Source organism: Quercus suber, unplaced genomic scaffold, assembly GCF_002906115.3.
Source record: "Quercus suber isolate HL8 unplaced genomic scaffold, Cork oak 2.0 scaffold_170, whole genome shotgun sequence".
NCBI classification, from domain to species: domain Eukaryota; kingdom Viridiplantae; phylum Streptophyta; class Magnoliopsida; order Fagales; family Fagaceae; genus Quercus; species Quercus suber.
Window position 1 is genome coordinate 1 of NW_027069630.1, and position 16889 is coordinate 16889.

Genomic DNA, 16889 nt, shown 5'->3' on the forward strand with positions numbered 1-16889 from the left:
TTCGATTCCAAATTTACATAAACACACAACTTTAAGCAAGCCTATACAAGACTAAACAACCTGTTTTGATCATGGTTTGCCAACTATACAAATTAGAATTTTAAATACATAAATTCCTAAATGTTTAGAACATAACATACGCAATAAAATAATATATCTCACAATTACCATTATACAATACAACACATTATTTATTCTTTCTCTCTGTTTCTTTCTATTCAAGAACCATAATCACTACCACCGCTACACACCACCACCACCACCGGCAACCCATAATCTACCGTCAATACCAAAAAAAAAAAAAAACTTAGAGAAAAGACCAGAACCAGTCCGTTGCACCTACTACCCTCCGACCATCAACACCACCACCAGCACCCTCTCCGCCCATCAACACCACAAAAAAAAAAAAAAAAAAAAAAAAAAAAAAAAAAACACAGCAACCCACGATCAAAAACCAGACCCACCACCGCCAAAGCTCGAAGGAAGTGGATTTGTCGCTGGGAAGCTTGAAAGAAGTTGATTTTGTTGACCCACGCAGAGAAGAAAAAATGAAAGAGAGAGAGAGAGAGTTACCGGAGAAGGAAAAAAGTAGAGACCCACCCACCACCGCTCTAGAGACCCACCACCGATCTAGAAACCCAACGCCGATCTAGAGAGTTGTCGGAGAGAGTGAAGATATTGAGAAAAATCAAAGAGCAAGAAGAAGAGAGAGCAGAAAGAAAGAGAGAGAAGGAAGAGAGAGAAAAGAAAGAGAAAAAAATGAGAGAGGAGAGAGAAATTGCCAGGTTAAAATGAGATAGGAGAGAGAAATGAGAGTATTAATTTTTTTTTTTTAATGCAATTCAGCTACAGTACCATCTTACATTTGAGATGGTACTGTAGCTATATCTCAAAATAAATTTGGTCTTTTAGCATTTGGCCTTCCCATTGTTGAGCAGTTTTGGGGCTTAAATGCAAAATGTTCCTAACATTTGGCATATACAAGCCCCATTGCTAATGCTCTAATAGGCTATTATTTCACGAATTTTATTGCAATAGATTGTTAATAATTGACAAAAATAATTTGGATCAAGTTATTGTGATGATATTTTTATTGTAATAGATAATTGTTTTATATTTTTCATTTTAGTATATTGTAAAATAATTGGTTTTAGATTATTGTTATAATATATTCATTGCAAATTCACGTTTGTCATTGCAATAAATAGTAAAATAATTGATATTTAGTAATTGTAACTATATATTTGTTACAATAAGATGTCACTTTGAAATTTTTATGGTAAGAGATTGCAAAATAATTGATATCAAGTTATTACAATGATTTTTTCAATTTAAGTTATTGGAAAAAATTTTCTTAATGCAATTTAGTATTAAAGTCTCTATTGAACTGCAAATTATAAATTATTGTAACTAATTATAATGTCTTATAATTTATCACTTTTAAGTTATTCTTGCAACAACTTTTAATTTGTAAATATGATATTATGTCTAATACTACTATGTGTATGTTTGGATTGCACTGAAAACAGCAAACAAACACATCTACATTTTTTTGTGTGGGTCTCGTGCACTGTTCACTGGACTTGCAAGTATGAATTTCAGCAAATTTTTCTTTAAAACTGGGTCTCACGATACTATTCACACATTTAAAAATTATTTAGTTATAGTGTTTTCAGTTTTCAGTAATAACCGGTATCCAAACAGACTCTATTTCAATTTTGTTGTATTAACACTTGATGTAATGACTTATTTTGATGTAGTGAGTGATTACTCAACAAATTATGGCAAAAAGTTAGAGCATCTCCTATAGTTTATCTAAATTTTTGTATTGTTTAAATAGTGAACAGTAACATTTAGCTTTTACCTACCTACTTTTTTAAATACACTTTCTAATAGATTTTTTATCATTTTCTCCATCTCATTTAAATATTATTTTTTCATTCATTCTTTATTATTTTTTTAGTCATCATTTATTCTTCATATGTTCATTCCCAACAATTATATTTTTCAATGAGAAGTCTTATATTCACAATATTTTTCACAATATTTTCACAAGAATCACAACAAAATCTTATGTGCAAAGTTGTTATTAGTTTTAATATAAACCCACCATTGAAATTATTTTTTTACTCACCAATATTAGTAAATAACAATTTGTTATTTAAAATTTATTGTGAAAATATTGTGGTAGCATTTCTTAATTGTCAGTTCTTATTCTTTATATTATTTTTCCTTTCAATTTCATCCATACGTTTCTTTTTTCTTTTTTTTTTCTCCACCACACACGTATACCCTTTCTATCTCCCTTCTTTTTCTTTTTCTACTTAATTCCAAATCACTTTCTCCAGCTCTCTCTCTCTCTCTCTCTCTCTCTCTCTACTTGATTCTAGAACATTCTCTAGCTCTTTATGTGATAAGAAACAGAGAAAGAACAAGCAAGAGATATCTTGCTTGCTCCATCATTGATCGAAGGACACAAGCAAGCGCAAAATCTTGCTTGCTCCACCGTTGCTAGCTCTCTGTCCTTTTTTTTTTTTTTTAAAAAAAAAAAAAAAAAAAAAAAAAAAAGCTTTTATTGTTATGATTTGATTAATTTTAAGATTGTATTTTTTAGTTTGTATTTTGATTATGCTTGAGTTTAGAGATGTTTAAGAGAAATGATTGTTGTGTTTGTAGCCATTGTGAGAGGAGAGAGAAAGAATTGTTTTTTATTGAATTGTATGATTTTTTTTAAGTAGAAAAATTCATTTAGAATTGCTACAGTGTTTTCTATATTTAGAGAAGCATTGTAGCAACTTCAAAAATATTTTGGAAAAGTTTTGTATTTGGAGAATCTATTGGAGCTGATTTTTAGGGTTTGTTCTCCAAAAAAATAGATTTAGCTAATCTATTGGAGATACTCTTATACTAGTAGAAGAGCTGAATTTAAATATTGGATAAATAAAACAAATTACAAATCACTATTATCAAAACTAATTGATAAATATAAAATAATATAATAAACAGTAAGTTTAAAGATTGCAACTTGCAAGCTGTAAACCACATATCATATACACGGTTATGGAATTGCTCTCAAAAAAAAAAAAAAAAAAAAAAGAAAGAAAGAAAGAAAGAAAAGATAACAGTAACAACACATTCTAAGGGACATTCTGGGCTTTTGCCCTTAATTTTTTTTTATTTAGAAATTTGCCCCTATTTCAAAAATATATAGGGATATGCCCCTGTTTCGATACTCGATTACCTTAAAATCGAGTTTCAATGAAATACTCGATTCGTAGAAAATCGAGTATGCTCGATCAAACTTTAAAAAAATAATAATAATAATGCATGGAACTCAATTTTACAGAAATCGAGTTTTAAAACGCCACTATAGGGCTTAAAAACGTCAATATAGGGCCTAAAAACGCCACTATAGGGCTCCCAAACTTGGTATAGGGCAATCAAACTTACAAAATTTTTTTTTGCAGGAAAACACCGCTATAGGGCTTAAAAACGTCACTATAGAGCTCAAAAATGCCACTATAGGGCTTCCTAAACTTGGTATATAAGGCAATCAGACTTATAATTTTTATTTTTTTTTTTACAGAAAAATGCCGCTATAGGGCTTAAAAACATCACTATATGGCTTAAAAACGGCACTATAGAGCTCCCTAAACCTGGTATTTGGGGCAATTAGACTTATAAAAACATTTTTACAGAAAAACGCCGCTATAGGCTTAAAAATGTCACTATATGGCTTAAAAATGCCATTATAGGTCTCCCTGAATATGAAGTGATCACACTTATAAAAATTTTTTTGCATGGAACTTGATTTCCCTAAACTCGAGTTCCATGCCAATTTTTATTTTTATTTTTTTTTATAAGTTTGATTGGGCATAACTTGATTTTCTACGAATCGAGTATTTCATTGAAACTCGATTTTAAGGTAATCGAGTATCAAAATAGGGGCATATCCGTATATAGTTTCAAAATAGGGGCAAATTGCTAAATAAAAAAAAAAAATTAAGGGCAAAAGCCCAGAATGTCCACATTCTAAGTCCCTTGACACATAAAGTAATAGGAAAATGGAAAAATGAAATTGGAAAAGACTCACAAAACTAATATGCAAGTTGTACAGTGATAAAAATATTACAGTGTTTTAGTTTGTCATTGACATACCCATACGGCCATTCTTGGACAAGTCGCAAAAGAAATTTGTAATCTCAAACACGAATAGATAGAGGCATAGAGCTAGAGGGAGATACTAGTACTACTTCATTTTGATAAGCCAACACTAGTGATGGAGTGGAGCATGGGAGAGTTGTGGAGCAGAACGGTGAGTTGTGGAGTTGTCAAGCGAGTCCTTGGAGAATGGAGGCCGCGTAAGGGTATTTTTGTTTTTGTTTCCCTAATCAATTTGAATTTTTTTTTTTAGTAAAAATTGAGATATTTTTAATTTGGGAACTTCTTGAAGATGTTTTTGCTATTAGCCTATTAGAATTTGGAGGAGTTTTGGGATAATGAAAGGGCCAAATGTTTTATTTTATTTTTTTGTATTAACTTTGTTCGGGCTTTTTTTTGAAGCAGTACTAAAATTTGAGGGAGACCCAAACAAATTTCAAAAGAGAGATTAAATACAGCTAAAAACTGAAAACTGAACTGAAAAACACTATAGCAAAATAATTTTTAAATGTGTGAATAGTACCGTGAAACCCATTTTTAATGAAAAAGTTATTGAAAAGTAAATTTGAGGGTCCGTGAGCAGTACACACTGTGTACTGTTCACAGGAAAAGTCAAAACTTTCGGCTCAAAAAAAAAAAAGTTTGCGCTTCCCAAACACACACTAACAAAACTAGTTGTAATGAGCGTTTGGACATTTTGCGTTTCAGCCTTTTTTTTTTTTTTTTTTACCAGCGCTGGTGCACTACATCAAGCATATGAACATTATTTTGTTGGGTGAACAGTAATCAATTTTTTTTTTTTTTTATTATGTTCGGTTTTCAGTTTTCAACAAAATAAGCGGTATCTAAACGCACTTGTTTTCCTTAAAATCCTAGGGGCCTGTGGGTATATTTCAATGGAGTTGATACTGTACCGTACCAGCCGGTACGGTCGATATTTACCATTCTGATGCTTAGGCCAGTACAGAAAGTTGGCTGTTTCATACCAATTGTATCAGAGTATATACTGGTTTTTGGCCGGAAAATGAAAACCGACTGGAATAAAAATTAAAAAAAAAAATTGGTAGTAAAAAGGAAAATCACATCACCATTATTGTTGCTAATACTCTGATAATAAATTTCATTTCGCCGATGGCCCACATCCTCAGATCTCTTTCTTTTCTTCATCGTCTTCTTCTTCTTCGCTCAAAGACTTGGACAAGACGCTCTCTGGCTCTCCCTGGTCTCTACTCTTATTTTACTTTTTCATTTTGTAGCCCAAAACCTCCTTTGAATTTTGTTAAGAGGGCCTTGAATGAAAACACACTAATACACCCACTGACCCACGTGAATGACTTATGACAGTACTACTGCTACATATTAGATTCAAATTTTTTACTGCCATCCAACTGTTAAAAACAAATAAATGAAGTTTGTAATTCACGATAACTTTGGATAAGTACAAATGGTAATTTAAAATTTTTTGCAACCACTCTTTTCTTTTTTTCTTATTAGATAAATTCTACTACCATTTTTGTTAGAGTTTATAGATAAGTACAAGCATATCTTCTTAAAAAATAAAATAAAAAATAAAAAGAATAACTATAAATCTACAAATTATATGGATTTTGACCAACAAACCTATAAAAAAATAAATAATTTTAAATGTAACTATATATATATATATACACTTAAAGAAAATTCAATTTATGTAAGGATATATAAAATTTGTGGTAAACCCGAAAAGGTACACTGGTATTGACCGGTACCGAAATATATCATTCCACTGATCAAACCGGTACAGCCTCTGGTATGAGATTGACTCTCTTGGTATATTTACAACATATTTATAGTTATTATATGATTTTTTTTCCACCAATGCTCACAGGAGTAGCATCTGCAAGTAACATTTGCAAGTAATCTTGTCTCACAGAGTCTTCTGCTTTTGGGTTTAGTTGTAGTGGAATGCGATATTATTGAGTTCCACTTTATTTTTAAAAAAGTTTTGCAAAGAACTCAATACTAGTAATATCGAGTTTTCACGTGGCATTTTTTATTCATAAAAGCCACATTAATGCCTGCCACTATGGCAAAACACACATGAAACTCGATATTGGTAATATTAAGTTCTACATAGAACTCGATTTTCATAATATCAAGTTCCAAAAGAGTGTTATTTTGCCAGAGAGTTTGGAAATAATGCTATTTTATTGAATATTTCAAAAATAAGTAATATTTTACCATTTTGCCCGGAAATAGGAGAGAAGATGGAATGATAAGTGTTTGGTTATGGGGAGGGGCTGATTTTGGTTTCTTCCAAGGCCCACATTTTGAGGGGTTTTGTTTTCTTTCAAATTGGGGAGAATGTGGGCTTTGATGGAAAATTACCCATGTCCCTTTCCTTCCACGTTAGTTTTTATTTTTATTTTTTTTGTTATAGCGGCATGAGAGTCAATTGATACAAACTTCATTTTCTAATTTCATTTTTTTTCTTAACCAAGTAAAAGAGTTTTCCATCCTTTTTTTCACCCCAACCAAATACCCATAACATCCTTAGACTAATTGGCCCTAAAACAAATATGATTAGCACAATGTAATTTAACTTTTTAAGGATCATAAGGTGAAACTCATTGTTAAAGTCTTCCAATTTTCTCTCTTTAGGGTTGAACATAATTATAGAAAAATAGATTTTGGTTGCATAACAAAAATGATTTTACAATTTTGCAAGCATTTTTTTTTTAACACAATTGCATTTTTAAAATCACAAAAATTGTGTTTTGAAATAGTAGGAGCCCACTAGCTTTTTCCCAATCATGCAATTAGAACCCAAAATCACATTACCACACCGCACCTTCTTTACGTGCACAATACCTAACTACCCTAAGGTTTTTGCTCAATTCTCAAATTATCAAAACAAAAACCCAAACCATTATCAAACAAATACATTTACCCCATATATATATATATATATATTAATAGCCAAAACTTAGAGAAAATCCAATTAAATTTTAATTGGATTCTCAATTTTGCACCACGTGTCCCATTTAATTTCAAATTTTGTGCCAAGTGAATTATTAAGTGTAAAAATTGAAAAGTCCAAATCCAATTAGATTCTAAATTGAATTTTAATTAGAGTCTAATTTTCCACCATGTGTTCATCTAAGTTTTTAATTTTTGTGGCAAGTGAATTATTGAGTGCAAAAACCAAAGAGTCTAAAACAAATTAAATTGTAAATCATATATATAAGGAGAAATTATTACATATTTTAGAAATGTACAGTTTTAAAAAAGTGTAAGCTAATACTATGTATAATTTGAACATCTTCTATAATAAAAAATAATAATAATAATTTGAACCGTATAATTGTGATTGTTTTTAATTGTATCCGTGCATATACACAGTGTTACATACTAGTTTAAAGCAATGGGCTAATCATATAAACAATTGGGCTTAAATTTTATAATTAGCATAAAATTGACATTAATAGTAAAATTTGGGGTCTAAATATCTTGAGTGTGCAACTCTTATAATAGAATGAAAAGAATCCAATTCAGCGAAAATTGTGTGATATGCTTCCACCATAAAAATTATTGGGAAAATAATATCAATTAGACAAGGAAATGAGTTAAATTGGTTTGTACTACTCTGTGTGAAGAGAGTCATACGTAAACTTTTTGGTGGTGGTTGGTGGAGTGGAGATAGAGAACGGAAATGGGTGAGAGCTTGAGACAGTCGGCGGCGTTGACTATCAACATCGTGGATAGTCAAAGAGCTTGAGACGTGAGAGTGAGAGAGGTTGAGAGTAAAAGCTTGATCTGATTGATCAGAGTGTTTGGTTTTTATTTATTTATTTATTCTCAGCCTATAGCAGCGGTTTTGAACCGCTGCTATAGATGAATTCCTTTTTTTGGGTCAGACCTATTGCGGCGGCTCCAATTGCCACTATAGGTAGTTTATTTGAAAAAAAAAAAATCAAGTGAACCTATAGCCGTGCTTCTAAACACTTAGAAACACGGCTATAGACTTAACTTATAGTCACGTTTTCTAAATGCAACAATAGGGTCTATCACAAAAAATGGGGCTAAAGACACGCAGAAATGCGGCTATAGGTTTGCAGTTGAAGCTGCATTTCTTAAAAACGCAGCTATAAGTTAGCTATAGCCGCGTTTTTTGTAAATGTGGCTAAAAAAAAGCGCCTATAGCCCCCATTTTTTGTAGTGTTTAATGACAAGTTCGTAACATATATACAATGAATTTCATTAAAATAAATTATTAAAAAAAACATATATACAAGTGACTTCCATATAAGAACTGCCTTAAAAAAGGAAAAAGAAAAAAGAATGACCTAATTAATCAATTAATTTAAGGAGAAACAAATTGATTGGTGTTCTTGCAGTGCATCTTTTTGATGATTTCAGTGTCCTCACTTGTGCATTCCAACAGGGACGAGCTCTCTTTAATGTACTTCACTTCGTTATCCTCCATTGCATGAAACGTGTAGAGTCTCCATTTCAATTGAAAAATGAACACCTTGAACATGAGCTAGCTTTTTTTCCTTCCACCATTGAAAGTTACGTGAACTCCGTTGTTTCAAATAAGAAACAAAGTCGGATGGACATGCATGCCTTGATCATCTGATTCAACGTAGCAGCGTGTGAGAATGCTTGAGTAGGCTGTTAAGGGTTTGTTTTCCTTGAGCTTTGCATAATAGATTTCATACTCTCTCTGTCACCTGTTTTCAATTGTGACATTCATTTTGTCACTGTGAGTGTCATTTTACATATGATTAACCATGCATGCACAATATATAACAAGAGAAAAGTAAAATTAAAACCTTTCGCAAACTTCCTCTTGTATAGGGAACTGATTTCTGATATCCAATAGAGCTAATTTGGGGAGATTTCTGGCTAGCTTCTTCTCTGCATTGCAATTTTCCGTTTGTTCTACTTCTTGTCATAACTGTGGGAGAGCCTTGCCACTTGCCATTCAATACGTTTGGGAGACTTGATTCCTAATACCATAACACCACAATCAATACTACAAATTTTATTATCTACATCTTATAACTAACTCATGTATCAATAAACACAAAATAGAAAAGTAGTTTAAAATCTTATTTATTATGTTGTTGATGTAATATTTATTAATCATGCACAATTATTAACACGTCAATTTGTAAATATTTTATAGTAAAATTAATAGCTTCAACATTTTTATATATGATCTTGTTGTATATTGTTGCATGAATTGAATTGAAAGACTTTAAGATCAAGGCCAGTTTGGAAATCTAGTGCATACCAAGAATAGCACTGTTGCACAATGCTTGAGGACCTCCAAGTTCATTCGGGCATCATCAAGGCTCCTGTTTAACATAGTTAAAATTAAAACCATCATTATGAATTCATTTAAATAAAGGACAAAGCATTTTTATTTCTATCAAGGAAAAAAAAAATGGACTGAGCATTATTTTAAGTATACAAACAAGACAAATTATTTCCATACCTGTGCTTTTGCTGCCCAAGCCCAAAGTATGTAGCCAACGATGCCATCTAACAAAAAGAGATGAGGGATCAAGATTGTTCTGATTGTATGAGAAATTACAGTAATAATAAGTACAAAAACCCCCCATGTAATCTAGATTCAATAAAGAAAGCACATAGTTGCATAAAGACCTAAGAACACCATTAATTTGACCTATCATGGATTAGACAGTTGCATTAAATGTCACAAAAACTTGTTGCAAAACCTCATGTACAACAATAATTATATCATGATCAAATATGTACATCTTCCCTCTCATAGCGTGCGGCTATGGGGCACACACTACGGGAGAGAACATGCCTGTATACGAAGCATGAGATATATACCTTCTCAATGTACAGTCATCTGCTATGTACGTACTTCATCAAGAAATATATGCTATGTACATACCTTCATATTGCCAGATCTTCTGCCAAACATTTCAGTTAAGACCCCTAAAGAATCAATCATTCCAACAGGTTCTGGTGCAGGCCTACCAATATCAGCAAAGGCCTCTTTAATACGAATGCAATCGAATCTTTGAATGTTGTGGCCTGCCCACACCCTACCATTCAAAATGCTGAATATCTTATCAGCAACTTGTTCAAAGCTTGGGGCATTCGCAACAGCTGCCCTAGTTATCCCATCACATCGACTTGACTTCAAAGAAACCACAACAAATCTTTGGGCCTTATCAGCGTGCTATAGCTCTCTAGTTCAACTAGTTTCTGGGGACAAACCACAATTGCACCAAACTCCAATACCCAGAAACGTTGCCCAGCTCTATTGGGCACATTTGTTTCCAAGTCAAAGAACACAATCTCTATCATTCCTTCTTTTCCTGAATTATAAGCCTCCATTTCAAAGTCTCTTATCGGTATTACCTGTCTTTTCCGTTTCAGGCTTTTGTGCAGGTTCAATGTCATCACCATGATTGTCTTAAATGGATGAAGTAAGAAGAAGAAAAGAGAAAAGTGCAGATAGAAGAAGAGAATTCTTGCTGAGATTGATTTTCTTGTAGTTCAAGTCAAATGTATGTTTAGGCTTTGAATGAAAGGGTCCTTAGCTTCTTGAGGATGTTCTATATAAAGGTATTCCAGGTAGATTGGAATATTATTACAACGAACACGGACTACCTTTCCTCGTTCTCTTGCTCCTCTATTGCTTTTGAGTTCGAAGGGAGAAACTCTTGGACGAAACCTTTGGGAAAAGTTCAACTTTCTCAATCCATTAAGTTATTAATTATGAAGATGTTGTAACATTTTAAGCAAGTCTTCTAGGCAAGAATATTCCCTACCATCTTAACCTGAATGTGTTTACCACCAAAAGAAGGCACCAAGGAACTGTAAAACATATTTACCCACGTAATTTCAGATCCTAGTAACATAACTCTTTACACAAGCAAGTGATAGTATTGTAAATATTGAAAACCATGGTCTTTTTTTTAGTGCACAATAACGTGAATGTTTTTGTCACAATCAGACCGAGAGAAATTGTCAACACGAAAGTAGCTTCTAAATTCTGCATATTGGTATCTGGAGAACCCAAAAGAGATGGTTCTAAAATTGTCCAGTCAATTTAGTTATCCTTTAAACATAGATTTAATCTAATCATAATCCCAAACAAGAATGAAGTTCCTTGATAGATAGCTCCACTTTCATACAACAAACTTGAATAGACAGTCGAACCCAATGATCCTTCATGGAAATGACAGCTACACTTAAAATGAGTTCGGCTTTACCCAGTTTGTTGGTTTTAGCATTAAAAAATTTTGTATATGCTAAAACCCGACATTAAAAGTGTTGGCTTTCTCTTATGCGGTACGGAAGTAAACGACACAAGGAAATGCCAATTGCCAATGATGGAAATGCCACACACAACCTGAATTATTCAATTACTCTTCAGTTCCACATACTATAAATATTTGATACATCACTGAAAACGTTATGCAAAACCAATGTCCAAGTTTATCCTCGTTTGCACTTTTACCATCAAATACAAACTCCAGCTGGGGAAAACAAGGCAAATGAACCCCAAGATGACCAACGTGTCATCCTTTTTCCCAAACTAATTATTGCAATAAACATTTTGGAAGCTAAGAAAGGAACAATGAAATCATAATATTTTGCCTTAGTAGTAGAGTAATTATCTACATCAAACAGGGACAGCCCGCCTGAGAAGGAGAAGTGCCTTCTTAATTCTCTCCACAGCCGCCTGAAGGGTTGTGAGGGACGCTGCATAAGAAATACGCATGCAGCTGTCATCCCCAAATGCATCCCCCGGGACTAGCGCAACCTGTCAGTAACAGCCATTAACCAATTAGGAAGAATGAACTGCTCCACACACATTTTACTCCCTATGGACTTCATATAGAGTGAAAAAGTAGTTTCTTACAAAATTGGTATTAAAGAAATCACTAAGAGATTTTTAATTTATTGGCATGAAAAAAATATCCATCCCTTCTCAATTAATCTAAGAGAAGCACTAAAACTAAATTTTTGAGAAAAGATATTTTATGAAACAGCATTCAATTAAGCATACCTGACCCTCGTCCAGCAAATATCGGCAGAGGGACTCTGAATTCTCAATTTTACCAAATCCTTCAGCCTCAGTTCCATAGTAAGAGCTGAAATCAATGAAGAGATAGAAAGCTCCCTACAAGTGAAAAATGTGATGATGATGATGATCAGGAGGGGAAGAAAGAGCATTGAAAAGGGGCAAGAACAATTATCTGACAGAAAAGTGCATTAGTTGTCCAAAAGCAGGAGCAAATTGATAATTAAAGTTGGTACCTTGGGTTCTGAAATCTTAACACCTTCCAATTCTCCAAAGCTTTTAACCAAGAAATCCCGCCGCTCCCTGAATGCTTTTACCATGATAGAAACAGCTTCCCCACCAGCATATCCCAGTCCTAGCGCAGCAACTCCTGCTTTCTGTGCTATACTACTAGCACCTGAAGTGAACTGGAATAAAGGAAACTAGAATCAGCTGGAGTTCAAAATGTATTTTATATGGCAAAGGGCATCTTGAAATGTTGAATTACCTACTTCCATTATAGATCAAATCCAACTATTTTTACTATTTACTTTTATAATTTTTATAAAAATTAACCAGCTGATCAAAACAATTATTATTTGAACTATATGAAGTTGGCAACCCTGATCCCTCATTTCTGCTTGCATCTTTAGCAGTTCCAACTCCAACAAAATACCGCTTAAGAGTATCAACTTTTCCTCTTTTGAACAAGTTTATATGATCTTACTATACATTCCTCATTCTGCTTCACGGTTCTCGTAGAGTGTTTCTCCCCATCACAGGCATATCAGATTATAACCCTCCAATATTTCTTCCAATTCAGCCTCAGCAGTCAAATTGTGTGCATAGCATTCTCAAATTTACCCTACTTACAGTGGCATATGGGAAAAAAAGAGGCGATATAAGTTATATTTAACAACTCCAGGTCAAAGATATCATCAAATTTGTAAATGCTAGAAGCAACTTCAGTTTACATACATAATACAAATTTCGAGGTCCTTATCACTTTGCTTATAAATGTTACAAGCTCCTCTCAGAATTCGTTATATTTAAATACTAACAGATATCTGCAATTAAGAACTATATTACACATCCACAAGTGACGGACTAGGAACAGACTTTGAATTAACAAACTAGAGTAGACTCAAATCAGATCTCTTTCAATAACCCAATACTGAACTAAAGAATACATAAGTTAACAACTCACTCATAATTCGCATAATAATTTACTTGTTCATATCTTGAAACCAGTCACAAAACCTATGATGTGACGTACATTGAAAGTGTTTTGTCCAAACAGCTTAAGATCGATAAGTCTGCACCAAGCAATCCTTAATACCCAGCCTACAGTAACTGTTGCCATAATTTATGATAGTAACATGGATCAAACTATCAAAATAATCCACCTAGTCAACTGGAGATTGGGATCATATCTGGACTAGAATATTCAAAATTAGAGACAACAGTGGAGAACAGGATAAAAGAATTCTGAAAATCCAAAATCAGGTATAGAAGCAAAACATATCTAATATATTGTCGCCACAAGCATTACAAGTGAAGTGATCTTAGTGATTCATTAGGGAAAAGTAGACTAGAAATCAAAAGAATGCATCATACATAGAGCTTAGTTGGTAGATAGATGCAGATTATTAAAAATACCTGACTCTGGATTTTTCCACATGCCGACACAAAGTGTTTTGGACCAGCAAGATAACCAAGTCTCCAACCAGTCATCGCAAAGGCCTATACAGTCCCACAATCTAAATGTTAATTCTCAGAGTGAGGCCTACCACTTTATGCATATTGACAATTATCCGGCTGGCCCTTTTATTTGAAGTAAAAAAAAAATACAAATATGGAGGAGCTATTTGATAGAAGAGAAAGAATGCATGACATATGAAATTAATGAACAGAAACTAGCATGAAAATTCAGAGGTATTGACTTGCCTTAGAAAATCCATTGACTGTCAAAGTCCTCTCCCACATGCCTGGCAAAGAAGCGAAGCTTGTGTGAGTTGCTGGAGCATAAATTATGTGTTCATAAATTTCATCAGACAACACCTGAACAGAGAAAGTAATAGAAAATTCAAGATTGACATATTTGCAACATTCAACTGATTCAAGTGCATCTTATTAGGTTCAGGAGTATTGTACCAGAAGCCGGGGATGCTTTGCTACGACTTGAGCAATCTCTTCCAGCAATCTCTTGGGGTAAACAGATCCTGTTGGGTTGGATGGAGAGCAAAGAATAAGCAGTCTTGACTTTTCTGTCAGTTTGGATTCAAGGACCTTTGGATCCAAAAGAAAATTTTCGGAGATGTGTGTTGGAAGAATCACAGGTTTTGCATCAGCCAGCCTTGCCATTTCAGGGTAACTCACCCAAAATGGAGCTGGAATTATAACCTGAAAAATTATTGCCATTAGGTAAATGCATGCAATCTTCAGATGTAAAAGGTATTTTACTGTTCCAATAATCACCAGCACCTTTACATTAGAACTGTGGATCTTCAACATGTATAGACACAGAAAACACCAACAACCTCATAGCTTCCTAAGGATGTGGAAGAGGATAAAAAAATATCCAAGTAATCACCCACAGAAACTGTAACACAACACTCTAACAGCTAGGCATGATAAAAAAGAGGACATTGTTCAGCAACCAATCCATGAAATCTGTTACTGAACAGCCTAAACAAGCTATTTCCTATTTTAACATATTTAACATAGCATGGATGAGAATAGAGCTATGTAGATTTAGGAGAATTAAGCATTTGAAAGAGTTATCTACAATACAACAAAAACACAGTCCTTACACCTCCCCCCCCCCCCCCCCTCCTCCTTTTTCTCACTACAACTCCACTAAATTTCTTTTCTTTTGATATGCTTAGTGAAACCAGATTGTCATCTTCTAAACTCAAAGTTTTTAGTCATTGTGCTCTTGCTCAGAAATTACCCTTTTAACATTACCCTCCTCGTATTTAACACTCCCTTGGCTTTTGTTCCTGTTCAATCCTCCTCTATGACCAATTCATTCCTTTTACCTCCTCATTCTCATTGTAACTAACCAGTACAACATCTTTACCTTTATTGGCATAATCAGTATACCCACTTCACCTATACCTACGCCATTTTCCTTCTGAACAGATTCTTTATATGATCAATGGCCCTCCAATGAGCTTTAGCAAAAACAGCAATTCATCCATCACAAGAATGACTGAAGCATGAGGTCATAGGTTCAAAACCATCAAGTCCATGTTAAACTTATGAAAAAAAAAAACCAACGACTCTCAACAACCCCCCCCCCCCCTCCCTTTTTTCTGCACGTGTAAGACCAAAATTTTGGTTCCCCAATACTTAAAATCTCTGGCAAAAAGCTGGCAGCGTGAGGCTATCCACTTTTGAGCAAGTGAGAGTAAGTTTAGTGAGTTCAGTTGGTTATAAAGTAGAGGAAGTCCACTTACACTGCATTCTTTCTTCTTTTGTTTATTTTTTTTAAATGAGAAAGGGGCCGAACGGGTAGTTGAAATGGTTGCTTAGTAGAGGGAAAAAAAAATTGCATTTAGCATTTTTCTTTGACTAGATGAACATAGTGTATGCGTATTCATCATCAACTACAAAGGATGAAGTATCCTTTTAACTAATAATTTGATCTAACTCAAGTATTAGGTAATAAGTATTAGAGATATTATGGCCCAAAAGGCCCAAACTCATTGTAAACCCATATACTTGTATAGCAAGTGAAACAATCATAATCCTACTTCGGTAACACACAATTCTATGTACTAAACATGTAACTGCTCAAAGATCTTTCTACTGTGGCCATTAATTCTGCTTTCTTTTGTCTCACTCACTGATAATCCCAACACTTATGATAAGTACTAAGGTATTGTATAGTAAAACGGATAACAATCAAACAGCTAAAAATATTTATACAAAACTAACAATGAAAAGAACAAAAAGTAAGTTAAGATCCACAGCCACCTCATCTCCGGGAGAACAAACTGCCATGACGGCTTGTACAATACTCTGCTTGGCTCCATTGCTAACCAAAATCTGATCCGGCGTGTATGAGATCCCATTCTCCTCTGCAAAACACAAAATTCAATTCAATTCAACCAACCCTCACAATTAATTCGCGTGATCTCAGATTTTAATTTTTATGTACAGCTTTTTAAAACTTTTTTTTTTTTTTAGGCTTTTTAAAAAGTACAAGTATACTTTAACAGAGTCTGCAAATACAAAATTAGTAACTAACCCTTGAGTTTATTACAAATGGCTTGGCGGATTTCTACAGTCCCCGCATTGGGAGTGTACCTCGTGTATCCTTCACGAATCGCATTTTTCCCAGCCTACACAACACTCAATTCATATAATTCATGTAAAAAAAAAAAAAAAAAAAGGATAAAGAGTAAGAAATTGTTTGTTTACCTCAGCAATAGGAGCAGGAGTATCGAAATCGGGTTCACCAGCAGCTAAGCGAATAACGGGGACACCAGCTTGTACGAGAGCTGTGGCCTGGTCGGTTATGGCCACCGTTTTGGAAGGCTTGACCGAATTTACTCTTGGGCTAAGAGAGATATCTACTTCCATTGCTTTTACTACTAACTCTGTTCTTCTTCTACTTTTATTCGGTTGTTTTATTACTACTTGTCTTGTCAACAATTTCAATGACCTATTGAAACGAAAAAAAAAA

General features: G+C 33.8%; 1 protein-coding gene and 1 pseudogene across 1 annotated transcript in view; both read right to left on the bottom strand.

Moving 5' to 3' along the window:
• Nucleotides 1-8382: 8382 nt before the first annotated feature.
• Nucleotides 8383-11403, bottom strand: LOC111986757 (protein NEN4-like; annotated as a pseudogene).
• A 117-nt stretch (nucleotides 11404-11520) lies between these two features.
• Nucleotides 11521-16889, bottom strand: part of LOC111986756 (bifunctional aspartate aminotransferase and glutamate/aspartate-prephenate aminotransferase) — a gene marked incomplete in the record, with an annotated part of 5700 nt that continues 331 nt past the window's right edge. Inside the window, 9 exon segments of the mRNA XM_065777962.1 lie at nucleotides 11521-11956; nucleotides 12203-12316; nucleotides 12454-12624; nucleotides 13856-13939; nucleotides 14144-14257; nucleotides 14351-14599; nucleotides 16178-16281; nucleotides 16452-16545; nucleotides 16625-16868. Of these exon segments, the coding sequence (XP_065634034.1) occupies nucleotides 11816-11956; nucleotides 12203-12316; nucleotides 12454-12624; nucleotides 13856-13939; nucleotides 14144-14257; nucleotides 14351-14599; nucleotides 16178-16281; nucleotides 16452-16545; nucleotides 16625-16868 (1315 nt within the window).